Raw genomic sequence first — 27,628 nt, forward strand, 5'->3', positions numbered from 1 at the left:
CCACAACAGCAGTTTACATGAAGGCCAGATACATATATTTCTATACTACCAGTGAAAAAACATTGAATGCACATGTTTGCATGCATTGGCTGATGAAGGAAAAAGTGCTTTTTATATAAAGTATACATCCCTGTCTTAAAGTATTTGAATTGTATGTCTGGAGGTCTGTTTTTTTTGTCAGGTTATTTGATACCCTGCATGTTGAAAGCATGCTAGCGGACTATGAAACTGAGCCCAAAGAGGTGAGATTTCAACCAGTTGATGTAGTTATCATTCCTTCATTAATTCTTCATGATGTATCCTGTAGGGGGTGAAAAAAACTGCAGAATAATAACACGCAGCTGATGAACTGCCACTTCAAGAAGCTATAGGGAACGTATTCTAAAGACGAAAGAAACATCATAAAATGTACTATTACTAGTCTAAGTTTATAACTAACTATAAGTTTATAGTACTGTACCTCCACATTAAGGAATCAATTCTATCTAGTAAAAGAAAAACAAACAAAGCCTTATAAAAGCTTCTTAATATAAAAGACTTGGCTTCCTCTGGCTAAAGAAAGCTTTGTGCGCTTTAGTAAGGCTCCTTAAGTCTGCAACACGGTGAGGGGAATTAAAAACAGCTCCCCCCTCGTAGTGGGGGCCTATTGAAATGCCTGGTGAAAACGAGGCAAGGTGGTTGTGCTGAGGCTGGTAGTGAAGACGGGAGGGAGGGTGTGGAGAGGCCCCAGGCTTAAGCCACTCCCAGATCCCTGGGACTCTTGAAGTTGAGGTTGCAAAGAGGTTAGGGGAGATTGGTGCTCCCCTTGGGATGAGTAGCCCATGACTAAACCCCCTGTGGACATAGGGGGGTTGTAAGGAGGGAGGTTCAGCGGCAGGAAGCTGAGCAGGTGTGAGAAGTCCATGTTAGCAGCACAGAGAGATTCGGCAATGATGGCCGGGCTTTTGGACAGGAGGTGCTCCCCGGAAAGGTCGTCCAGGGACTGGTGATGTTCCAGCCCGACCTTGGGTGGAGACGTGTGGGACTCTGACAGGCCGCTCTGCAGATCCATGAGGAAGCTCTCCATCTCCACTTTGATGGGCTTCTCCTGCAGGCATGAGGTAGATCCAAGCTGGTACTTGTGTGGTGGGGGCTGCTGAGGAGGTGGGGAGTGGTGGTGGATGGGAGAAGGAGACTCCATGGGGCAACCCATCCCCATGGTGGCCAGCGAACTGGGCACCAAGGTGTGCGAGACCCCTGAGTTGGACATGGACTGCAGGTGCTGGTTGTACATGCTCATGGGGAAAGAGCTGGCAAAGGGCTTGCCCATCATGGAGTCTTTGCAAGGGGGCATGCACATCATGGGGCTGAGCTCCTCCTTCACAGAGATGGGCGAGCTGGAGTGGAGCAGCCCCAGCATGTCGGGATGCTCTGTCTTGATCTTTAGCAGCTCCTGGGAGTGGCTCTTCTTGACGTGCCTGGTCAGGTGGTCCTTGCGGCCAAACCGCTGGGCACAGTACTGGCATAGGAAGTCCTTGCGGCCTGTGTGGACCACCATGTGGCGGCGCACATCCTTCCGGGTGTAGAAGCGGCGGTCGCAGTGGTCGCAGGGATGCTTCTTCTCCTTCACGCCGCCCGAGGACTTACCAGAGTGGCTCTTGAGGTGCTCCAGTAGCACGGGCGTACTCTCGTAGCTCTGCAGGCACACCTTGCAGGTCAGGTCTCCGTTGGTGGCAGCATGCATGGCCACGTGGCGCTTGTAGCCCAGCTTGGTGTTGTAGTTCTTGCCGCACTCCTCACACTTGAAGGCCTCCTTGTTGGGGTCGTGGGTCTGCAGGTGGTTCTTCAAGTGGTCTTTCCGGTGGAACATTTTCTCACAAAACGTGCACTGGTGTGTCTTCTGAGGAGAATGTGTGGCCATATGCCTGCGGACAGAAATGTGTGTTAACAAGAAGAGATCAATGGTTTGGCGGATTTTAGTTTTAATGCATGTCAGCTGCTTTTAGCTTCTTTAAATTTTTTCACCCCAAAGAACTTAAAGATGGTGGGAGGAAGGTTTTAATACAGTCAAAACAAAAAAAGAAACAAATACAATCATTGCAAACTCCGTGAAACAAGAAATAATCAGTGTAATTTCTTTTTAACTCTAATAGCATATTTCAGAATGAGAAATATAGCCACACAAGAACAAGTGGCAAATCCGTTCAATGAAACGTATTTAGTGTTTAAGCGGTGGTGCGGCAATGGTACGCATGCTTACCAATTGTTTCTATATCCCTGTATGTTTACCTGAAGAGTTTATACTTGGAGACGAAGGCCTTGGCACACTGGGGCTGGGAGCAGCGGAAGGGCTTCTCTCCGGTGTGGCTGTAAGCGTGGACTCGGAGCTTGTCCCAAGAGCTAAAGAGCACCCCACACACCTCACACTCGCTAGTCCTGGGGGTCCTGGCTTCCCTCTCTGCTCGCAGCACCTTCCCGACGGGGCGCGCGTCCTCTTCCTCCTGCGTTAGTGCGGTAATCTGACCTTGGACATCAGTGGCAGCTGCTGCCATGGCAGCCTTAAGGGGCTGGTGCCATGAAAAGCCGGACGCTACACCCCTGCCTTCCAGGCTCTCTTTTGGTTGCTGATCTAAGGGATCACACTGGGTTAGACTGAATCGCGCAAGGAAGCTCCTGGGCTGGGTCTGATCGAGTTCAAGGAAAGCACCAAGTCACCTGAACCTAAATTTAAAAAAAGAGAGGGGTTTCAGAGGAAAAGCTACTTGCCAAATCTTCAACACGGCTCATATTATATATTATATAAGCTCTGGGAAAAAATTTAGACCACAGCAAAATTATCAGTTTCTCTGGTTTTACTATTTATAGGTATGTGTTTGGGTAAAATGAACATTTTTGTTTTATTCTATAAACTGACAACATTTCTCCCAAATTCCAAATAAAAATATTGTCATTTAGAGCATTTATTTGCAGAAAATGACAACAGGTCAAAATAAAAAAAAAGATGCAGTGTTGTCAGACCTCGAATAATGCAAAGAAAATAAGTTCAGATTCATTTTTAAACAACACAATAATAATGTTTTAACTTAGGAAAATTCAGAAATTAATATTTGCTTTCATGCATTTTGGCATGCTCTCCACCAGTCTTTCACATTGATGTTGGGTGACTTTATGCCACTCCTGGCGCAAAAATTCAAGCAGCTCGGCTTCGTTTGATGGCTTGTGACCATCCATCTTCCTCTTGATCACATTCCAGAGGTTTTCAATGGGGTTCAGGTCTGGAGATTGGGCTGGCCATGACAGGGTCTTGATCTGGCGGTCCTCCATCCACACCTTGATTAACCTGGCTGTGTGGCATGGAGCATTGTCCTGCTGGAAAAACCAATCCTCAGAGTTGGGGAACTTTGTCAGAGCAAAAGGAAGAGAGTTTTCTTCCAGGACAACCTTGTATTTGGCTTGATTCATGCGCCCTTCACAAAGACAAATCTGCCTGATTCCAGCCTTGCTGAAGCACCCCCAGATGAGTCCAATTTTCAGCTTTGCCCAACACCTGGTCGTCTAATGGTTAGACGGAGACCTGGCGAGACCTACAAGCCACAGTGTCTTGCACCCACTGTGAAATGTGGTGGAGGATCGGTGAAGATCTGGGGGTGCTTCAGCAAGGCTGGAATCGGGCAGCTTTGGCATGAATCAAGCCAAGTACAGCAGGACAATGCTCCATGCCACACAGCCAGGTCAGTCAAGGTGTGGATGGAGGACCACCAGATCAAGACCCTGTCATGGCCAGCCCAATCTCCAGACCTGAACCCCATTGAAAACCTCTGGAATGTGATCAAGAGGAAGATGGCCATCAAACAAAGCCGAGCTGCTTGAATTTTTGCACCAGGAGTGGCATAAAGTCACCCAACATCAATGTGAAAGACTGGTGGAGAGCATGCCAAGACGCATGAAAGCTGTGCTTGAAAATCAGGGTTATTCCACCAAATATTGATTTCTGAACTCTTCCTAAGTTAAAACATTAGTATTGTGTTGTTTAAAAATGAATCTGAACTTATTTTCTTTGCATTATTCGAGGTCTGACAACACTGCATCATTTTTGTTATTTTGACCTGTTGTCATTTTCTGCATATAAATGCTCTAAATGACAATATTTTTATTTGGAATTTGGGAGAAATGTTGTCAGTAGTTTATAGAATAAAACAAAAATGTTCATTTTACCCAAACACATACCTATAAATAGTAAAACCAGAGAAACTGATAATTAAGAGACCACTGAAAATTTTTTCCAGAGCTGTATGTGTGTATGTGTGTGTGTGTGTGTGTGTGTGTGTATATATATATATATATATATATATATATATATATATATATATATATATATATATATATATATATATATATATATATAAATGCTGTGCCACTTAAGACAACATAAAGTTTGTATATTGTGGGAAAGCCATTTAAAAGCACGGTGAATCCAAGCTCTAGTACTAAATTCACACACACAAAGAGAGAGAGAGAGAGAGAGAGAGAGAGAGAGAGAGAGAGAGAGAGAGAGAGATTGTACCTTCACCAACAGGCGTCCCAAAGCTCCTCCAGGCAGCCCGCTCACCCAGTCCCAACAGTGACAGTTGGGGGTGACCAAGAAGTACTGCTGCGCATCTTCACCTTCCTGAAGGGGGAGGGGGTAAACGCATTTAGAACAGCAATCACATAACACCATAACCTGTGAAAATAGCCACAGTGGCTCCAGGGGAATGCTGGTTGAGTACATTTGGCTTAAGGTCTACTGGATGGACTTATGGACACAGAACGGCTAGTTATGAAATCTACCAGTATAATTCTACATTATTCTAGGGTTCACAGAGGTGTTTGCTCCAGTACTTGATAAGCACTACAATTGTTACATTGTAAAGTCTGTTTGCCATCACTAGGTGGCACCAAAGTACAAGTCCATAGTCAATATTTTCTCACATAATACTGAAAAGTGTTTGGAGCAAAGCTCCCACCAGCATGGTGACTTAACACACTGGGCTGCTGATTCACTGGTGACAAAATAATTGATTCCCAGGACAGACAAAACCACCTGTAGTGTGAAGGCCTTGTATTCTCAAGGCGGCTGGGAAAGTACATGGCTTTCTAAAGCAAGGTTCAAAGGACCACTTTGAACACATGGTCTCATCTAAATTCTGATTCCAAATAAAAGCACTAAAACAAATGTTAATCAATATGGCCGATATTATTATTATTATTATTATTATTATTATTATTATTATTATTATTATTATTATTATAATAATTCACAAGGTGGTCTAACAATGACTGAATCTGATGAATTCTTCAGTCATAATGACACCCACGCTTCCATCCCTGCAGATCATCAGAGATATTTAGTTGAAAAGAGCCAACAGCTGGAATAGCCCCTGCCCTGCATCCAGCAGTTACATAGCAGTCACACAGCAGGCTCAGAACAACATGACATCCTCCCCATTCACTGTTACTGGGAAGTTTAATGTATTGTTACATACATGCTGTTCAGAGTATCAAGCATGAGAACGAATGAATGAATGAATATCTATAGCTCCTGCCCCCGACTAAACTCAACCAGGCCACCTTCTCACGTCAAGCCAGTCAACACTGGAGCGCTGCTACTATAGAAGGGCCTGAACACAAATACATACTGCTGTAACACAGTTCGGGAACAGCACACTTGCAGTAGTACTGCAGAGATACTACATGTATTATATGGTGCGGTTTCCACACTGTACTGCATTACAAAATGAGTGTCTGAAATACTGTTCTTCACTGTAGTCTAATGTAGTAAAGTCCTGCATAAATTACAGCAATGCATATTTGTACAGTAACAGTGGGGGTCCTGTTAGTGTTAAATGAACTTTGTGTTACCTGCTTCCTAAAGTACGCCTCGGGTTGCATTGTGAGAGACCGTAGGCCAAGTGTCTTCAGCTACCTTGGAAGAGAGGTTATCACCTTTGAGTGAGCTACACTGTGCTTCTATAACGGCTCATTGTTGCTTTTCAAATTAAAGGCGCTTTTGTTTTTACACTGTTTACATTGTGTGCTTCAGACATATTTGTATGGTTTGGAATTCTTTTCAGTCAGAGTGCTTTGTTTACCCAAGCCAGCGAACAAGAGAGCGAGAGAGAGAGAGAGAGAGGATGGGGGTGTGGGACACCCCACTCTACAGCCTGCCTTTAGTGATAGTTCAGTGACTCCACTGAACAGGATGTCAACTCATGCTTTGGTGACCACATTGACAGAGCGACAGGACCGGAAGGGAAAAGGCTGTTACAGGCAGATCCGAGGAGAGAGGAGAGGGGGATGGGCTATCTGTTCCTTTCCGCCGAACAACTGGTTGTTGGAGCAGTGTGCTTGCTTCTTTCATTGGCTTTAGCTCAAAGGACTTTGGCTAAATTCATACAAATTTCACTGGCTGGTGAGGAAATGGGTAGAGTGGATTCAGGATTTCTTTTAGACAGGGAGCCAACAGACTTTTTAAAAACTCTGCACAGCAATTATAGTGCAAAGGTGGTCTCAGGGCTGTTGGAATATCTTGAACTGAACACGCCAAGGTTTACAAGATGAGCTCTTGGCAGTCTGAAGATTCTCAGGTACAGAACAGGTACACAGAAAATATCCACAGATGAAACAGACAGCAACGGTATCAGTGAAGAAAATGCAAATTTCAATTTGAGGCATAGTCCAACACATATTGAAACCAGTCACAACAATTTTTATACACAACAAATTCATGTCGTCCAAGGGTTCGACATCAGACTGGAAAGGGAAAATTGTAATGTCGGACCTGGTCCGACATAGGATCACAAAGGGTTACTGGCTTCCCAATAAAGATTGTATACAAATTCTTCCTCCGATATAAAATATTATACATAATAATCTGCTGTTCCTGATAAGCACTCTCGAAACAGCACAGGAAATCAAATGAGTCAGGGGACTAAAAGGGGCCGATTTCAGAAGCGTGGGGGTTACAGATGAGAGGTTGGGTATCTTGATAACCCCTATGTTACATGGCAGTCCCCAACTGTAATCCATCATCAGGACTAGAAGCCAAGAACCAAGCCACCACTAATGACTCTTCACTCTGAAGAAGCCACCCACCAAGATGGCTTCTCACAGCTGTGTGCGACTTGAAGGACCTCTTCTTTCTATTGGCGCTGGTTAAGGAGATGAAGAATGAATCAGCTGTGTTCATCCCCATTGAAAATATGCAACTCTAAGAATCAATATTGTTTTTAGACAGTTTGTTTTGTCTTTCATCAATGCATCATTCAGTCATGTGACTCAGCATTGCACACACAGTATTGCGGCAAGATTCGAAAACCCAAACCAAATCAGGGAGTTCATTTCAATCAGGCTCTCAAAATTAGCTTCAATCTGAGGTGGCTTTGATACAAAATTACAGCAGATTCCTTTTTATCCAAGTCAACACCCTCCCGTAAAGTTTGTATGAACAGTGGGTATTTTATGTTATTAAGGCACATCACAAGAAATGCTCTGCCATGCCAAATGTACTTCCTGACAAGGTGACAATGCCTCGTAAAGACCAGTGCTGTGAGCCATCAGGGTGGTTATTTTCCCTGGACATGATTAGACTCATTAAAAACAGCAAGTAGTGGGGTTCTGAAAAATAATATTCTAGATCCCGACATGTTGCTACAACTGTTTAATGTACCTGTCATTTTTCTTTTCATTGTTAACATCCTGACAACTTTGTACACTTACAACTTTTAAAGTCTGTTTCAAACCGCATTTCAAAATGGCCGCTCTAGTGCACTGGAGTTTGAGATCGATCCTCTAAAATCACTGCAGGAAAAGCAATTAAAAAAAAAAAATTATATATATATATATATATATATATATATATATATATATATATATATATATATATATATATATATATATATATATATACACACACACACACACACACACACGTGTTCTGGCTTTTCTGTTCCGTACCACATCATGGATTGTTATTGCTGTGTTACCTGTTTGACGATGTGGGCAATAATCCTTACACTATCAGTGCACTAAAGCCATTGTGAAGACCGCTTTGAAACAAATTTTAAAAGTTTTAAGTGTACAAAGTTGTCAGGATGTTAACAATGATAAGAAAACTTGCAGGTATGTTATTTAAAACAGTTGTAGCAACACATGGGGACGTGTAACGCTATATTTTTCTGCTCCCCGCTACTTACTTTAAGTCCTAGCATCGCCTTTGGTGAGCAAGTTATGGAGGTCTTGCGTTTCTGAAATAAAAATCCTGGCGAGTCCTCAGCAAGTCAAGTACACAGATGTTTCGGCAAACCCTCCTGTAGTGCAATCATAATTTCCAAAACAAATATTTATAAAAACAGGCCGTGTATGGTGGACTGCAATGCCAGAGCACAGAGTCGGCTCACCAGAATTCCATCACTGTCTAGCGTTTTGAACATCTGCCCAGTCTTGTTCTTAATCTGTCCTCTACACAGGAAACAGACACACTGAGGTCTGCTTTTGGTTTCAACCCCTGACCGGTACACGATGTTCAATATTAAGGAGAACCACACATCCAGAGATGGAGAAAGAAAAAATAAATGACAGATGCACTTGGAGGAAACTACATCTATTTAAAAATAGACTTCAATATTAACAGATTTCAAATACAAACTATCTTCATTCAACTGAGATCACCACCACAGGATTGAAATAAAAACACAGTTCAACTGAGCAATCCGGCTCAAATCCAGTTTAGGTCATACTAGCCACTGCAAAACCTTAAAACGTGATGCCATTGATCTGTAAAAAAAAAAAAAAGCATGCTGGTTCAGTTTTGCAAGTCCACTTCTATACTACACCACAGAATAAACTGATTATTTGCCAAGGGTTTGAAGAATAGCTTCTGCTGTGGCAGGGTCTCAGCTGTCTTACCCAACCTCTTAACTTCCAAACAATTGAGGGAAACTGAAGTTCAGTTTTATTTCTTAAAACAACTTTTTTTTTTTTTTTTTAAAGATGGTTTAATGTTTGGGCTTTTACTATTGGCATGTTGCATCTTAAACTACCAAAGGAAAAAAAAAAAACAGAATGAGGTTATCCTGTTCAGGTACTAAACTGAAATCTTCAATTTCACAATTAAAAATGACCTGTGACCAAGCCCAAGGTTTTTTTTTTCAAATGTACCAGTAGCATAAAAATTGGCAGCATGTTTGTGAACCAAAAGCTATTAGTAAAACAGAATTTGATCGTATCAAGTTTCTGTGTTGGGGTCTCTCTTCTAGTCCAACCTCAATTATTAGCGACGGCACAGTCTTAGAAAATGCAGCTGAAGAGGCTGTGCACCATTTCCTGTAGAGGTTAACACTGAAAAAATACCAAGCGCAAGTTGGAAGGAAGGAAAGACTCCCTCACATATTGCAACCAGGGCCGGCCACACAAGATTTACTGACTGCAGGATGGTCATGACTGGCATTGCTGGCATCACAGCTTTAAAAAAGCAAACTTCTAGTGACAAGCTCAGTTATTGAGAACATACTTACAGACAAGCAGGAGAAAGGCAAGTGGGGAAGGTGGGTTTGTTTACATACAACTAATACTGGCGCCAAAGCATTTCCATGGGCTACAAACCTCTCAGTTGTCAACACAAAGGGTTGCCATAGCTACAGGTTGCTGTTTCTCTAATATAGAGCAGTATAGAGCCCTGTGCAAAAACCCTGTAACTTTGTTACACCAAGTATTCCTTCCTATCAGAAAACATGACACTTTTGACAGACATGATGACTAGCACCTGATCCTTCATGACCAGGTACTTATTCCAACATGTCCCTTCCAGATTGTTCATTTTAATCAGCTCCTAAAGCAGTTAACTTTCTTCACGATACCTGTTCATCCTGGGGCAGAATGACCAGAGTTGCCCTTGCCTGCTCTACAATGTTCGCTACAACTCAGGCGTAACATTGGAAACCTCTCAAACAAGTCCAGCTCTCAAACAAAGTCAGTTTCTTTAGCTAGCCCCAGCTGGAAATGAGGCTCTGGTTAAAACGCACAGAGCCCTTTTTTTTTTTTTTGAAGCGCTGTATTTAAAAAAATAAATAAAGTCATCTATTGATCTAAAGTCTGATGAAATAAACAAACTTTTACCGAGTCCCATCAAGCAGCACAAACTTCCAACAACTTGACTGCATTGTGCAACACTAGCTTTGTGATGTGCAGTCTTCTTTCAATGGCTTTTACCCTAATAACAAACATTTAAACCAGGCAACCCTAAAAATTGTTCTTAGTGTTGCCAAAAGGTTTGTGTGAAAAACACAGAACCATCAGACAACGCATTTTATTTGAATGTACTGTAAATGGTAAGCAATGTAAAAAAATACCCATTGTTACTTTGAAGAACAAAATGGGTTGTAACCATTACGTCAATGCTTTATGTACATTGCAGCTCTTTAGTGCGGGAAAGTACTGAAAGCGCTCACATTCCGGACACGGGGCATGTGCACGTTTGCATCTGCTCACAATGCGCACGCTCAGTTAACTGTATAAAAAGCTATCAAAAAAGTATCACTGCTATACAGTAACACGGGAATATACACTTACAACGGTACACTTAAGAACTGGGTAGATTTAATGATGCAGCATTGGTAATGGTTTTGGAGTTTGAAATAGAACACATTTAGGCAGGATGGCCACTTAAGCTGGGTACTTTTCCACACCACTTCTGTTGTGTTAGGTGGCAATTCACAGAGTGTACTGAAATGAGTTCAGGAGCAATGCAGCCCCATACAATCAGTCAATAACGCGAGGGGAAAGACAACACTGCATTTATAAAAACAACTGCAACACAAGCACACAAAGCAGCAACAGTAAGCAAGCTGGCATCCTTAAAATAAAATGTATATTGTTAGGGTTGAGCATTTGCTATATCCTACTGTTTTTAAATACATTTTGTTGGGGGCATCATCTAGACACTGAATTAAACAAAGATTTATAACATTCATTACGGTAGTTTATGGCTAATGGTCATTGATCCCTGTAAGCTATCAGACTATCGCTTATCCATTTAAAATACAATTCACTGGTCTATGGCTTATAGTACCTTTCATGGCTCAACAGCTACCATGAGAAAATTACAGTAAGAGGACATCAGTGGTAAAGGAGTTCAACTGAACCTGCTGTACTCGTCTCCGTGCGCAAACATTTCAAAGCAGAGGGTCACAGTATTGACAACACACTACATACCAGTCTGTTGAACCACAATGTCATGCTGCAGCAGACCAAAAAAAATAGCTCTCTATTTCCATGAATTGGGGAAGTCGCAACCAACTATATTTTTAGTATTCACATTTATTCTTTATTACATCATTTCAAAAGCAAGCAGATTTGTAGCAACTACAAATCATCACCCAGCTATAGAAAGTGTTTCTTCGCACATACTGAATTTTGCTCCATCTCTGCTTTGTTAAATGCATGGATTGATCATTTCCCTTAAATTTATCCCTCCTGCTAAGCTGCAATTAGGGTATAAACTTGGGTTGCTCGGTGCTGCCACGATATATCAAAGCTAAAATCAGCCTTAGATTAAAAAAAATTAAACACAGAAAGCATTATAGGAAGGACATAGGAAGTAGCTGGCAGTGCAAGACACATCAATGTGTTCTACTAGAAGCAAAACGAGTCCAGTTCTGGACCTTCTTTATTTGCTGGTAGCTTACAAATGTGTACAAGATGGGCTACTTTATAGATCATCACTGGTATGGAAGGATGTGTCCTTTATTAGGGCTGTCAGGCCAGCACAGGTATGAGTGTATTAAGAACTAGAAATGAGGAACCTCTCACTGTATGCGTGCTGAAAAGCAATGCATATTTCAAAACGTGTATTAAAAACCCATTTGTAATACAGAAAACAGCATCTTCTTTAAGAGAAGTCTGCTGCGGAGTCACCAGCTGTGATTAAGCTGGGGAGGCTGGCTGGCTGAAACATCAACAGCAGCTACACAGTGGATGGTAGATGGCATTTTAATTATAATTATAGCGCACGCAAAAAAAAAAACAGCCCTTTGCCTCCAGCGCCAACCAAAACACCTCAAAAATCAGCAGGCTCGTTACAATCTTTTTTATCTTCCCGCGGTTCTTGCAGCCATGACGCCGCATCAGACATCCCTTGCCAGTCAGATTCGTGTTTCAACAATAACAAAATAAACAAACTAGATTAAAAGTGGTACAAAAAAGGACCTTGCCACCACATCTGCTTTGCAACCCTCACCTTGCTCCAAGCTGTGCCGTAACCATAGTGCACCATCTGCTTGCTTCGTTTCAAAAAGAGAAAATTCCGGGGTTTCTTTTTTCTTTTTTTTTTTAAAAAGAAAGAAAATAAGTAGAAATTAACCATTAACCATAAACACCACCCAGCCTGCCTGATGCACCATTTGTGTAGCCGGTATAGTGCAGTTGTTCCTCATACCAATCCCCCCCCCCCCAGTAAAAGATAATTAATGAAATACCTGAAAATTCAGCCCAGCACAAAGTGCAATATACTAATGTTCCCGTTCAATTGAGTTCAGAGCATATGCTGAAATTGTATTTTCTTTGTACCTATATCCCATTTTTATGAGAAACATGTGGTAAAATAACATTGATCCAGCTCTGTACATTGATGAGCCTCATACAACAACATGTGCTACCAAAACTAGCACCGCCTCCCCAATTCAAGGCTGAACAACCTGTAGGACTAGGCAACAGACCACATGGGAGTTCTGTATATTTGCTTTAATACTGGGAAGAAAGCGTTGAAAAGTGCTGCATTCTAGTGGATAGATTTGTGGTAATTGGACTAATTGAAACAACCGAAGAGCAGGCGTTAATTTGTGCTGATTATCCTATGTGACGAGAAAAATCTGTGTTAGTCCTGGGCGAGTACGCATTACTATACACACACTTAGAGATTCTCACTTTCAGGTTTAGATTAATGATTAATTTGCGGTTTGAAATGTTTGTTGCAACTCAATGTCTCCTCAATTGGAGCTAGGCTGAAATAACTAATTTCCCTGGTCAGACTGAAACCAGGAGGTGAAAACCCAGTGTCTAATGTGCCTCTCTAGAAGGGGAACTATCTGTTTTTAACACTATGGAAAAAATGTTCTTAATTTCAACTGAAACTTAGCAGTTTGATGCAACACACTCACTCAATCACACACAGTATGAGAATTTATGTAGATCTTTATCTGTATACCAGTAGTGAAACTTTTTTTTTTGTACAGGATGTAGGAGACAAGCTTCAAGAGAAGAGTAGGCCGGTTTTATACATTACATTTAAAAAAAAAAAAAAAAAAGTGGCATGTTGTGCACAGAATTCAATAGTTCAGAATTAACCTCATGTAAACAGAAATGCTACACAAGAGAAAGTTGTATTTGCTCCAGGAGCCCTGCTGCTATGGCTACACAATGGCTGTGCTATGCTCAAACACAGATATTGCTTTCAATATCTGGCAAGACATTTGTGTGCTACAGTTTTATAGCTGATTAGCAATAAACAGGCTCCACTGTGATAGTTAACTGCCATTCATTCCCTGGTCATTTGCAAAAACAATGGAAGAAAAAGGTAGCCTGGGAAATGTCGAGTTACTTTGCACCTACAAGCTGAGTGCTAGAGGTTGTGCAGGAAACTTTCAAGCGAAGTTTCTCATGCAGCGGTAACAAGCTGCTCTTAGGGTTGAAGTAGCGGGGGTGAGAAACACTGCAACGTTATGCTGTGCTGGTCCTGGAGATTTGTTCTGAAAGGGTTTGCAGAGGAATCAAGGTGGTGCTGAACTCTGTATTAAAACTCTAGTCTTGCCAGCTAACATGGTTGTACACACAGTCATTTCTACATTTTGATGGGTATGGCTGCTAGCTGTTGTGGTGGTGGCAGCAGTTGATCCAGACTCTTAGCCCTTCAGAGTTTGTCCAGGTTTTCACCCACCTAATCTTAAAATATGCATCTTCTACTATAAAATATTGCTTACATGTGCACATAAAAAAAAGCTGTACTCACACTTCACATGCTAGGTGCAGAAAATGCATGCTCCTATTCACGCAAAAATGATTTTAGATGCATACAAAGGGAAAGCTTTGTAGTCCTCGTGGCTCTTTCTAAAGTTGCTCCTTTTTACTCCAGTGCTCTTCTGGCATGCAGGTAGAGCCCGCGATTCCCTGGCTCCGTGGCTGTGATAACAAGGTAAACAAGGGAACCCCTCCTGGCAGGGAGTCCTGGTAGTGACAGAGAAATCGCTGGAGTAGCGCACACTTTGGGCAGTCTGCCAACGGGCAGGACGCCAGCAGCGGCAGCCTCAGTCCAATGATGCACAAAGGGGGAAGCCCTGCGCGCACGCAAACACACACACAAACACAACATTTTGTAGGTCTGTTTGTGTCCTATCGCTGTATTGGCGTACACTTGAGTATTTGGACCACACTCTGTGTGCGCACAGGAGATTTTCAAATATTACGGGCTGGAACACGTCTTGCTGTTACTTCACTCACACCTCAGATAAAACATAAAATGCAGGACAGACCTATTGTTAGATTGGGCATCGATTCAGTGCTATTTAAAATACACTCTAAGTTGTAGTGACCAGGAAAAGACACCCAAAAGCCTGACTTATGAATTACCAGTAAATCAGGTAAATGTACAAATATTGTGTAACACTTATAGCCCATAAAATGCAGTTAGGACCGTTTCAGTGCTAAAAGTTGAACAAGCAAGAGTCAAACAGACTAATTATGTCAATAATTTACACCAGTTACCATTTACTGGCACCCAGCACACGATTGCGAAGATGGAAATCCACACATTAACATGCATTTAACAGGTTTACTTTTCTTTCTAATCTGTATTTTTTACATACAAATACTAAATATTGTAACAAGTGTAAATATGTTGCAAATGTACCTTTATTACCAGTGAAAAAAGGGAAAAAAAAGTTACAAGAAATGGATGTCTACATTTATTTATTTATGCAATTTTTTTGCAAAAATCCAAAAATTCTGATTCAAAAGTATTCATATCCTTTAATGTTATGATAGTACTGTCTACAAGGTGCTAGAAATTTCAGTATGATAATGCAGAACCTAATTTTAGAAAAGTCTAGAAAATGCTGGATTGTAGATAAACATTCTTAAGCGTATAAAACGGTTAAGCATAGGCTGTCATTACCAAAAAAAAGTAAAGAGCTAAAAATTATTTATTGTCAAAGCTGGAGGACAACTATTATCAAGTACAAGACTCATGGTACTGTCACAATGCTCACTCGGTCTGGAAGAAAGAAGGTTCTTTCACCAAGAACAAGTAACAGAATTGTGAGGAAGGTGAAAAACAATCTGAGGTTGACTGCCAAAGTGAATTGGCTGCGAGTGGGACTGGGGTTTCCATTTCAACCATAGTATTGCATGGTGAAGGTCTCAATGGTCGCAGGCCAAGGAAAAAGCCACTCTTAGGAAAATGTCACAAGGACAATCGCTTAAAGTTTGCAAAATGACATGTGAATGATGGATAGGAGTTCTGGTCAATGGTTTTGTGGAGTGATGAAACAAAAATTTTTTTGGTCACGCTGATAGTCGTTACGTTTGGAGAAAGTCTGGTCAGGCGCACAAAGAAAAGAACACCATACCTACTGTCAAGCATGGAGGTGGTAATATCCTTCATTGGGGCTGTATTTCCTCTAAAAGCGCAAATGGACATTCCAACGCAACAACTATCCAAAGGCACACATCAAAATCTACTTCAGAATGGTTAAAGAAGAATAAAATGATGGTTCTGGAATGGTCTAGTCAAAGTCCTGGCCTAAATCTGACCAACTGTACACTGATACAGAATAAACAGCTTTAGCTAAATTGAAAAGCAAGTTAGCTGTACACTGTATGTACAACTAACTTACACAATTAGAGCTATTATAATACCAGGATCATGAGAACGAAGATAAGACTCCCATTGCATAGCAGTTTGATCCAATCCTGGTTTTGATATGAGCTTAATAAGACACACCTGAGCTTGTGGAGTACCTATACACTGTGGTGATCAAGCTTATATTAAAAGCTGGAATGGGTGAAACTGCCCCTGAGCCATGACAAAACGTAAGTGACATGTAAGCGATATACCTATTGTACATGTATCCCAATATTATGATACTCTTAATTTGTGCTAAACAATGTTCTTAGTGACACTCATCACAACAGAATAAGCTCTTCTCTACATTAAACTGATTTCCCCAAGTAAGTACATTTGTAGCATGGCTCCCACCTGCTCTGTGGGTGATAACAGACAAGAAGCTTACTATTGCTAGCAGCTATACCCATGCGGACTCTGATGTCATCACATCTCCGGCGCTACTTTATACAGTCAGGTCTGGTCTCTACTTGGATTTGTGTATGAAGTATTACTGGTGGCTCAGTATGGGGTACGCCTTCCCTCTGCAGAACTAGGTGTCAAAACATACCACAAAAACAGGCCAGTCAAGGTGGAAACTGATTGCTGGACTTCAGAAGGAACTGGTGGAAGAGCCCAAAATATCTCCAAACGCAATGTAACTTTGGTTTAACGTAACCTGCGACAGCTAGTGTTTTATCTGCAGTTAGTAGCTGGCTACATGATGTACTGGAAAGAAAAGGCATAATAAATGAGTCTTCTCCACTGACAGCCAACTAATATTAAGGGACTCATTTGACTTCCTCAAAATGTGTAACATAAGGTTAGGTTTACCAGGGATGGAAATAAGAGCCATTGCCTAGCAGTTTGATCAATTCCTAGTTTAACAAGACACACTTGAGTGCAGGGCGAGAGTAATGCATAGGCAAACTGGGCATGTACCCTGGGCCCAAACTGAAGGGGTGGACAAAAACAGTTATGTGGGCTTTTGGGGGATTTTTTTATTTATTTATTTTTTTCACATATACAGATTTGCGCTTAAACTGGAAAAAACTTCACCCACTGACATTCAACGCGAGGCATGCATCTCAAAATCAAACTGTTCCGACAGGTATTACACAGATTTCTGTACCCCACAGAATTCTGTGACTCCTTGCCTGTGCTGATGCAGTTTTTCAAAGGTGCCGGGACGCGCACACGCAACACTTCTGTGCCCGAGCCCCGCTGTGCTCTCAAGCCCTGCCATGGAGTTCTGCTATAGCTTGCAACAAATATTGTAAACAAGACCAAACTAATTCTGTGGCAAAATAAAACGGCACATTTAAGACCACTGATTTTCTAGATAAATAGTGCGTTCACCTTCCTGTGTTGCTCAGTACATGAAACCCTTGATTAAAATAACTTTATAAAGCGTTCTTTTAAAACACATTCTCATTTTATTACATGTAAATAATTTCAGAAAAATCAATTGTTCACATCCAGCGATCTTGGTGTGGAACCATCAGAGAACAGAATTCTATAGGGTACAGAATCTAAAACCTGAACTTACTTCTATGCCAAATCACTGGCAATTTCTTTGCTCTGGAGAAAAGGGTATTTTCTTTAATGAAGCAAGTCAAACCCCACCAGATGATGACTGTTGCCTTTTTATTCAGCAACAGGAGAAGTCACTGTTGAGCTGCGCTAGTTTTTAACGCAGTTTAATTCTGTCAGATTCATTCAGTCGTTCATAGTAACTTAAAACTGAGAATTATACCTGCTGTAAAAGGGTGGAGGGCTAGTTATAAAGGCTATAATGTATACTGAGGTGTGTGTGTGGCTGTTTGTTTAGGGGTAGGGGCCCTGCAAGTGTATGCTTGCCTAGGACCCAGTGATGGGTTAATACAGCCCTGCCCAAGTGTGTGACTAGCACACTGCAGGTAATCAAGCTATTAAAAACTTGGGTGAAACTGCCATGCAATAAGAGTCTGATTTCCATCCATGTTTACTGTTCTGCCTGAGGACTCAAATAACTAATGGAATTTTTATGGTGCTGTATACTGTACAATCGCACTTACAGTAAGTGCACTGGCTATACCTGCTCTGCAGACCACAAGAAAACTGCCTTTCCCAAAGTAGAAAATTATGCGACCACGGATCACAATTTCCACAGCAGGTGGAGAGATCGCTAAAAATCAATTCCTTGAAAGCGAGGCCATTGAAGCTGCATGGGCAGTGAAAGCGTGGTCACCGATTGGCCAGGCCCAGGGCCACATGACAGAGTCCAGCAGAGAGGGTAATAATAGACCCCTCTTGGAGTGGAGAGCTGAAGGCTGGACGTGTACCAAAATCCCTCTACCACACACAGGCATGGCATTGTTAGCCATTCAGCAGGCTCCTTCTCCAGGCACTTCATCATTCAATTAGGACAGCTTTCACACTGCAGACCGCAGAAAAGGACCTTCAATCAAACTAAAAGCTTCACACCGACGCAGGAGAGCTTGAAAAAGGGCTCCCAATTGTCAGACCAGTCTCATTTTTTTTGTCCTGGTGTTTGAGTAGAAGAGAGCACAGTTTGTTCACGTTTGGTGTCTTCCTCCTCTCTAAAACCTAGCAATCGTGCGCTACAATACTTGAACCTTTCGGAATGGTTTAAAGTGCTGAGGTTTGCGCTGGAGGACGCAGCAACACAGGCTGAATTAAGTGGTACAGCAAGGCATCTTGCCTTTTTTTGTTCGTTTCTGAGTGCGGGGGGGGGACCTGCCTTTAGTCCCCTTTAGGATAACCTCCTCCTCAATCAACATGGGGTGAGAAACAATACATTAGGAGTAGCTTACTCAGCCCTGAATCCATCACCTGCTTCTGCTTTGCCCTGCTGAGGCAATGGAAATGCTGGTTCAACAGTCCGAGAGACAGCAGGTACTTTACAATGAGTTTAACCACTGTGACTCAAACCTTCTTTGAGGGGACTCTCTTACACAGGAGGGAAAAATCTCAGCATCAGTCTATCAATGACCTTTCAGAATATGAGTAGGAACATACAGCACACATCCCCCACCAAGAATAGACTAGCAGTTACCAGTATCACATACAAATACATCAGCAAATAGTAGCAACAAACGAATACATTACAGAGCTTCTGCAGACTTTCGATTACGCACTGATAACAAATTCATTAAAATTGAACACTTAGAAAAGACATGTATGCAGGGTTAACTATTTCGAAATAGTACTTTTTATTATTTTAAGCAAAAGGACCTGAAAGGATTGCAATGTTAAAAGCCATCTAAAGCTAACCACACATTTGCCGATTACGTTGTAGAAGATACCAAATATTTTGCCAAGTTCTGGAACAGATTGGGACGTTATAGGATTACAGGAAACAAAACCAGAGATAATGAAGTGGACCACATTGCAGGGAAGGGGAAAACCCACTATTTCTTTAAGCCTAAAAACTACACATGTGTCATTTCAAAAACAATAAAGCCCTTCAAATAAAGAAGTGAGTCACGTAATACCAAAGTGAAACATTTCCTAAAGTAAAACTGTATATAAATAATACAACGTCAGGATATCTTGGTCTTACAGCTCAGCAACTGACTCACTGACCATAAACGAGTCACTGTACCCTCTCAGTCAAACCAGGGGCCCACTACAAACAAGACTTTACATACATCTTCTATGTCTCCACTGCCCATTGCTGACATGCTCCGACATGTTCTTAGTAAGAACCATGCACTTCAAATATTTTCCAACTGCATGAAGATCTGTATTTAAACTTGCTTTATAAGGGATATTGATGAGCCAGAAGTTGAAGATCTTTGACCACACAGTCCTGATTATACTATCGTTTGCTGCCTCGGCATTAATTATATCTGTATAGGGAGCTCTTCTCATTCTCACTGAGACCTTGAGGATATTCACCATTTTTTTTTTTTGTTTACCTCAAATTCTTTCAGGTGATTCATTGACTAAAGAACACCTTTTCTAATCCCAAGTCATGAAGTCAATTTCTAACACATATGTTAACCCTTTGCAGACAGAGCTTGCTATTTTAGAGCCAAGTATCTGGTTACAAAGCCAATTTTTCAACGTTCTGCTCCCCACTGAGGCAGGGTTTCCTGTAGAAAAGGCTTTGATGGAAAGGTATGTGGCAGATTCGTTGAGGACAGTGTCAGAAGCACAGCTACAAATCCCAATCCTTTACTCCCATTTATATGCAGTAGCAACTAGCTTAAAATTGTACTGCTACTTCGCTTGTTATTTTGAAAGATGTGCATTATCCACGAGCAACCCAACATGTGCTCTTTATAATGTTTATAATCTGAAACTGATGTACGTTTACAGAAAAGGCCAGCGGCACAAAAGAAGTTAAAACAAACATGAAAACACAACCGAGTTTCAGTGGAATATAAAAGATAGGTTGCCTATTTGTTTGTGGCAACTCAATACCCAGCAAACTCTTTACATAAGGCTTAACCCCGTAACCTCCAAACATTTCTAACATAGTTGTTAGTCCACAACCAAGCAACAACAATAAAACACCATCAACCTGGAAAGCCCCAGTACTGCATCTACAGACCCTGGTTACCACTAATCTTGGACTATCTTACTTATATTCACTGCTTCTTCTGTTCAGTATAACTAACATTATTCATTTGAAAATTGCCTGCGCTATTGTCAGCCAGAGAGCTCTCAGGTACAGAATACTGACTGTTCAATATTTTGTATGTTTGTGTGGTCTCACATAAAACAAATAACGCACTTCACAACCAAATTTAAATTTCCTATTAAACCTGGTTTCAGGAGCTGGAAAAAAAAAGCATTTTATACTGTATTACTCTTTGGTTCTCTATGAAAATGACCTACTAAGGAACGTAGAGAAATACCCGTGGCCGATAGACACTGGGTTAAGATGTTGTTAAGGCATTGGTTTTCTTTGTACGGTATCTTTGATACAGTTGTTTATAAATTCTGTTATATGAACAAATACAAACATGACTAGTCGTCCTGGCACTAGTCTTGGTAACAAGGCATTTTAACACGATCAGTGTACTGGATTGGACACTGCCGATTCCTGATGCAAGGGGACACACAGGAGGAATTGGATATGCTGTAGAGACCTTACTGACTGTTCAAAATATTTATGTTTGTAAACAATTCATGCTTTGAACCGGATGGAAAATGGCTGCTTTAACAGACTTACAAAGCATTCCATTCCAAATGAAAGCGTTGCTATAGATACCCACATGGTAGGCTCTATTGGGCCCACACTGTCCAACAGAATGATACTTTTTTCAAACCATGCGCATTATGCGTGTTCATAGCTGTGCATGTGTGATGTATCTGGGTTTTGGGCATGTTGTGTGGCTCTCTGGATGATTTATCACATGTGAGAAAGAGGTTTTCCTTGTTTCACACCCAGTCCCTGTGGCGAAGAACGGAGACTCTTTCAGTTTGAAGCTGTGTATTCTGCTAAATGAATCTGTTCTCCCCATAGAATCAGCACTGCACACACTTGCTCACCACAATGACTATCTGCCTGGATGTGTGAAAAAATGTGATTCAGATAAACAGAAGTACTTTTTCAGGAGGATTTAAAGAAGAATATTGAAGTTCCATTTGGAGTTCTGCGTATCTAAGATTTGAAAGCAGATTTCTTTTAGTTCCAGATCTGATGCCTTTTAAGTCAGGTTCTTTTAAAACCTAACTGTGTTGACAAAGGCTGGTGGAAACAAGTAAATCAGGTATTTAAAACCCTAACAAAAAAAAACCCAGATAAAGCCCATGATAGCATAAAAACAATTTATTTTAGACATACCCTTGTGACAAAATATGGTTAGTTTAGCATATGTTGCTGCCATATAAAGATACAAAAATGTACATTTGAAATGATGTATTGTGGTAAAGGACAGCAGTTAGAATGACAGATGGAGAACTGCTTTCCCAAAGAAAACAAAACAATAAATATTTGGTGCTGTCGTCAGTCTATTGTCATGGACTGGTTTTAAACACAGTTTTCAATAACTTCTTGTGTGCAAAATCTTACTGTAAAGGAAAACAAATATTTAACCCAAAATAGACTAAGAAAATAAAATCTCTAAAAAGCTGAGATTCATACATAGTCTCTGGTTACTGCAGCAATCTAAATGCACAGTATAAATACGTAGGTCATCACCGGGGTCAAGGGCCAAAGGAGTGTTTCCTGGATCACACAGAAAAATGCCTTTCAGATAAAGCAAGAATGACATAACACTGCTGGAAAAAAAGAGACTAATTCAAAGCCCAATGGTTTAATGTAATTTTAATTGAAGTGGTCCAGAAATATTCAATTAGAATGCAACGCAAGATGACTGAAGTACTTTTAATTGGTACCAAAAATTACAGCAATTGAAGCATGTAAGTAAAAAATAAAACATTTGTTGCAGTATTTAGATTTAAAAGTGGATTCAAATGGCATTGCACCAATATCTGTGTGGAATTAATTTAAATCTTCAAAGTCCACCCAAACCAGATAATGAAGAGTGAACTGAAAGTGGACAACCCAGAACTTAATGAGTTATTTCACCATATAGAATACAGTGGGGTTGCATGCTTGAAGAAAACGCCTCTGTGTTGGACTGTTCGTGCACAGCCATTGAAACTCACAGCATGTCAGCGATTATTGTCACTGCTATTGAACTGCTGTTGCAGACTGCATGCATTTCAAAAACTATTCTGCAGGTTTGCACCGCATGCATACGGTACACATGTTGAAGACAAAAACGTAACAGCTACCAGAGTTTTTTTTTTTTTTTACGTAATCTGTTGTGAAATAAACAGCACATCAGCTTTAACTTTGAGTTTAAATAATATTTAATCCTTGCAGAATATTAACCTGAATTAAAACAATTTTCTTAACCTTGCACGTGTGCCAAACCTTGTAAAGATCGAAGCTAAAGATCTGCTTGGTTTAAAGTCTTTGCAAAGCCTATTTCAACATAAATCCTGATTATTATCAATTTCAAATAGTGACCTGCAACTACATAAGCATGATCACATTAATGCGACAGATATTAACAAACAGAAGGGATTTACTGACCCCTTTAATCAAATAAAACCCACTTAAAAAATACAGCTTTACAATGAGATTGATCTATAGCTCTATACAAGGGCACAGTAATGTGTCACTTCATCAGCTAGGTGTTCAATTAGTTCTTAGAACTAGTTATACTATCAGTCCCCCTTCTCGTATGTTCAGTGTTGATTCTTTGCCTGTGTTTTACACTTGAAGCATACAACTCCTCTAAACACTATAATGAAAAGCTGCTACTGCTTCCCAAGACCTATTCACTTCATGTTTTGAGATTCAAACTCACTCCAGTGGTCAAGCTGCAATCTGGCCATGTGACTTGCAGCAAAAAGTACCAGGATACACATTAGACAGAGGGATTTATTAGAATTATTAGCATATTTGGAAACAAAATCTAAAGACTCTGCAAATTAAAAGGGAGACAAGCAATAAGCTTAGCCCTCCAGGGGGAAATGGTTTCATGAAAGAGAGAGACTGTATCTTAGTAAAGGGGAGCAAAAGAAGATACAGGACAACTTGTAGTTTTGTACAGTTAATGTGAACACATACATCAGGCCTTATCTTTTCCACAGCATACAAAGTACCCCATCGGGATGTTACATGTATTGGGATGCATATTCTCCTGTGACCTTCAGATGGAGTATTGTCTCCTATTACTAGTAACCATTCAAAAATGTTCTTTTGTTTTTTAAAACCGTATAAAAAAAAATACACTGCAATAAACACACACAAAATATGTATGGCTAAGCTTTGGAAATTACACATGTTCTTAATTTTGCAGCTGGCTAGGTTTCTTGGACAAACCTGATAGCAAGGTATCATAGTTTTCATTTGTTTTGTTTCAATCACTTCATAGACTGGGACATGTGCAAGATTCAAAATGCAACCTGTACTGTTTTATTGGCACCCAAGTTGGTTTCTTCCTAGATTTGCACTAGTAATAGTTTGTTTCTGTTTTAAGAAAACTGGGGAAATATTTCAATGCAAATGCACAGGATTAGCTATTCAAAGGGACATGCTCATCAAATTGTTGTGTAATAAAAGCCATCTGATTAAGAGTAAGCTGCTGTGCTTTTCTAGACAAATACTGAACAACAAACACCAAAACAAGAAAAAAACTAAACCTTGAAGAGACCCCTGAGGTTTCAGCATTGTGGTCATCTTTTCAAAACAGAAATGTTAATTTAACAGCTCTTATTTGCTCAACATTGTTTGAAAACAACACAAAACGCTATTCATCTTTTTTTCATTCTGTTCTTGTGTATTTAGGCAATAAAAATGACAGGTACAGCAGAAGGATTGATCTGGTTTTGATTTGTGAGTACTACTGTACATAGTCTTCAAATACTCAAACCCACTGCACTGCTTAAAATCCTATCCAAGTGAGAATTAATCTTGACGACACCTGCTGTGCACACAACTTTGAAACAATACATTGTGCTTCAAAGAACTGTCAAGTGAATGATCCCTTCATTTGCTGTTACAGTACATGGCTCAAACATCTTACATCTTCCTCTTACTATTTTAGACAATGAATACTGCAAGTACAGTTAGAATGTCAATGGTGAACACAAAAGGGACTGTGAACAAACCCTAATATGTAAGCCAAGGCTGTGGCTCTGACCAAATCGTGTTAAAGGGCTGTTTTAATATTTTTTTAAAACTAAAAAGTAATATTTTAAGGGTCAGATTTACTTACTAAAATTGTTGCTTCAATGCAACTATTGCAGCATAACTGACAACCCAATTAGGGCTTTTAAAATGACAATTTCTAATTAATTTATTCCCCCATTTTAGGAGAATAAAAGTGAAAGAATCACTTCACTTACAAGACTATACCAGTTTTATAAGAACCTGGATTCTCTTGTTAAGCCAACAAAAGATTGGTGGTTACAAACAGTCCACACAAGACCATTGTACTTGAAATTACAGGAGGGTTTAAAAGACCCTCTCTCTACAGAATAAACACCCAAACAGATTGACAACAGGACATAGTTCTCTCCCATAAGATAACATATCAAATAGAAAAGCATGTGTCAGTTGCATGTTCTGGCAACACACCACTGCAGAAAAAGACATTTTAAAAAGGATCAGTTTGAAATCTCAAAACAAAAAGACCAGAACTAACATGCTGCAGGGAAGGGACAGACCTACCACGCTGTACTTTCAAAACACATTTTAATCCTGACAATTCCACTGCATTTGAAGCATTACTGAAAGACAAAACCTATTGCACACCTAACTTTGCAGCAAAGGATGTTTGAGGGGGGCAGAAAAGGATGCTGTGGACATTTGAAGAGGCTTATTTCAGGAATATATTTGTAGGGATTTAATTTTTTTTTTTTTTTTTTTTTTTAGTAGTAAAAACAAGGACAAACTTAAAAATTACCAATATCTTGTTTTGTGTTTTTTTTTTTTTTTTTTTTTTTTTTTAAACACGCTATATTCTCTGTAAAGAGTAAAATCAGAGATGAGTCTCTTTCTTCCTCGCCAGGTAAACTCAATAGAAACCCAATCTGAAACATAGTTCCCAATTCTAATCCCACAGTAGTCTAACAACACAACAAAACTGCTAAATCCAATTATACATCAACCAAGAATGTAATTAACATATTTCCTTTTTTTCCAGTTAAGGGTCTAATGGTGTGCTCAGCAAGGCACGGTCAATTGTTTTCAAGTAAAATAATACATCTTACTATGTTTCAACTGGCATTGCAGTGTCAATAAGAAAGCCATTGTTTTGTGACAATCCCATTTCCATGTCCTTATTGAGTAGCCTGGGGCTCTGGAATAGGTTTGTTTGGCTTCCTTCTGTCACAGTTTAACACATCCTGACGGCCTTGCTTTAAATGCTTTCTCAAAAGAGAGACATTTTAACTGTTTTGTATATTTGTTATGCTTCATCTGAAAGCTTTACTATTCCCTACACAAACTATAAAAGTGTTTGGGGAGATGGACTGAGGACCATTTTAAAAAGCACTGTTACAATTACTATTGGCTTTAAACATTTCATATAACATTACTTTCTTTTAGGAGATAATAATTAAGCTTATTTTGGAACAAGTAAAAAACACCCATTTACAACGTTTAAAAACAACTTACAAGGATCCCATTGTTAATATTGCTTATTGACCAGTACCACTATATTCTATCCAATACACCACTTTATATAATGTTTATACAATTATTAATTTGTATTTTATTTTTTTTTACCATGGAGTCCTGTAAGATTCTGCAGTGCACAATGCCAGTGGTACACCGTAGCACCGTGGTAAGTATTTGTATCAGACATGCTTTCCTTTTCAGAGCATTCTTTATACGGTATTTCAGTTCGACAAAAGAATAATTTAACTTTCCGATATGATGACGATTGATCTTCTATAGAGAAACTGTTGAAAACCACCACAAAGAGGAAAGGGTTGCATTGCACAGAAGGAGACCTTTTGTTCCATTTTTATTTAAGAATAAAATGAATTGCTTATTGCTCGACCTTATAGAAATATTTACTGGAACCCCCCCTTAGAAGTAGCACAATTTATTTAAAAGCCGATTAACTGGTAAATCTTAAAAGAAAACAGTATTTAAAATGCGTGCCTAAGAAAATAAATACGTATTAGATGCATTAGAGATTTACACAGACGTGTATAATGTTACTAAAATCATGTTTATCTATTCAAACAGGACCCCCCCCCCCCATATTCAGAAACAAACAGAACAGAATTATTTTTTTATATCAATAAATATCTTAATCACCAAATTGAAACCAAAACCACCGCTTTATGCTCTGAACGCCGAACAGATAATCCCTTTATTACACCAAAAAAAATGTTTAATTGGAATTTGTTTTAAAACGTGTTTTTGTTTGTTTGCTTTTTAAAGAAAACGCTACTTTTTCGATGTATCGTTAAAAGTATCGGGATAAAAATAGCACACTTGAAAAACAAAAACAATTTAGCCAAGCCAGTTCGCTATTTTGCACGGTTTAAAAATAACTAAATTAAATAAAATGCAACATAACCGCCCTAGAATCTCTATCTGACTGCAGAGGCATGGTCCTCAATAAGGTAAATACATATTAAATGCTTAAAAATGTATTACTTGATCAAAGTTGACACCCTTTACAAATACTTGAACAACCTTTTTAATTGCAAAAGTATTCTGCCTAACGCAGATAAAAAGTAAAAATGCAAATTATCCGACAAACCGAACACTCGATCACGTAATTATCAATTAAATACCCCAGATGCTCGTTCACGGTTAAGCGAAATAATCATTTTAAATACCTTTTCACCTGAAGCCACACTTTTTTTTTTTTTTTTTTTTTAATCCGCCAAAACATTTTAAGCAATTTAATAAATGGGGATTACCATCCGATCCCCCGCGAAAAAAAAAGCTCTCCAGACCCCATAATAAAAACCTTAGCCTAACTGAAGCCACATTAGGAAGACTTACAAAAAGAGCACAGTTACCCACCAAAAAGTTTCCAGCAATTCACTGGTCAATTTCACAAGAAACCCTGCACCATTTTAACCCAGACCAAAGGCAAACCTACCGTGGGATCTCCCACGTCGCCTTTCTGAGCCTTTCTCTCCTCGATATGTGATTTTATTATTTTTTCCAATTTTTTTCAGTATTTTTTCTTTTTTCAGGCCCTGACAGTCTCTTCTACCCCAGGCTGCTGCACTACA

At 40.0% G+C, this 27,628-nt stretch overlaps 1 protein-coding gene across 1 annotated transcript; it reads right to left on the reverse strand.

The window, feature by feature from the left end:
- Positions 1-552: 552 nt before the first annotated feature.
- Positions 553-27,628, reverse strand: LOC121297709 (zinc finger protein PLAGL2-like). The gene is made up of 4 exons (XM_041224156.1): positions 27,493-27,628; positions 4,544-4,648; positions 2,269-2,700; positions 553-1,904 (listed from the first exon to the last, which is right to left on the reverse strand). The coding sequence occupies exons 3-4, from the start codon at positions 2,529-2,531 to the stop codon at positions 644-646; spliced, it is 1,524 nt and encodes a 507-aa protein (XP_041080090.1). The 5' UTR covers positions 2,532-2,700; positions 4,544-4,648; positions 27,493-27,628; the 3' UTR covers positions 553-643.

The sequence above is a fragment of the Polyodon spathula genome, chromosome 23 (genome assembly GCF_017654505.1).
Source record: "Polyodon spathula isolate WHYD16114869_AA chromosome 23, ASM1765450v1, whole genome shotgun sequence".
Classification (NCBI taxonomy): Eukaryota; Metazoa; Chordata; class Actinopteri; order Acipenseriformes; family Polyodontidae; genus Polyodon; species Polyodon spathula.

Excerpts from the sequence above, each read along its gene's own strand:
- LOC121297709 (XM_041224156.1), bottom strand. The coding sequence starts at position 2,531 with ATGGCAGCAGCTGCCACTGATGTCCAAGGTCAGATTACCGCACTAACG. Across the intron at positions 1,905-2,268 it reads TCCAAGTATAAACTCTTCAG|GCATATGGCCACACATTCTC; the intron begins GTAAACATACAG and ends TTCTGTCCGCAG.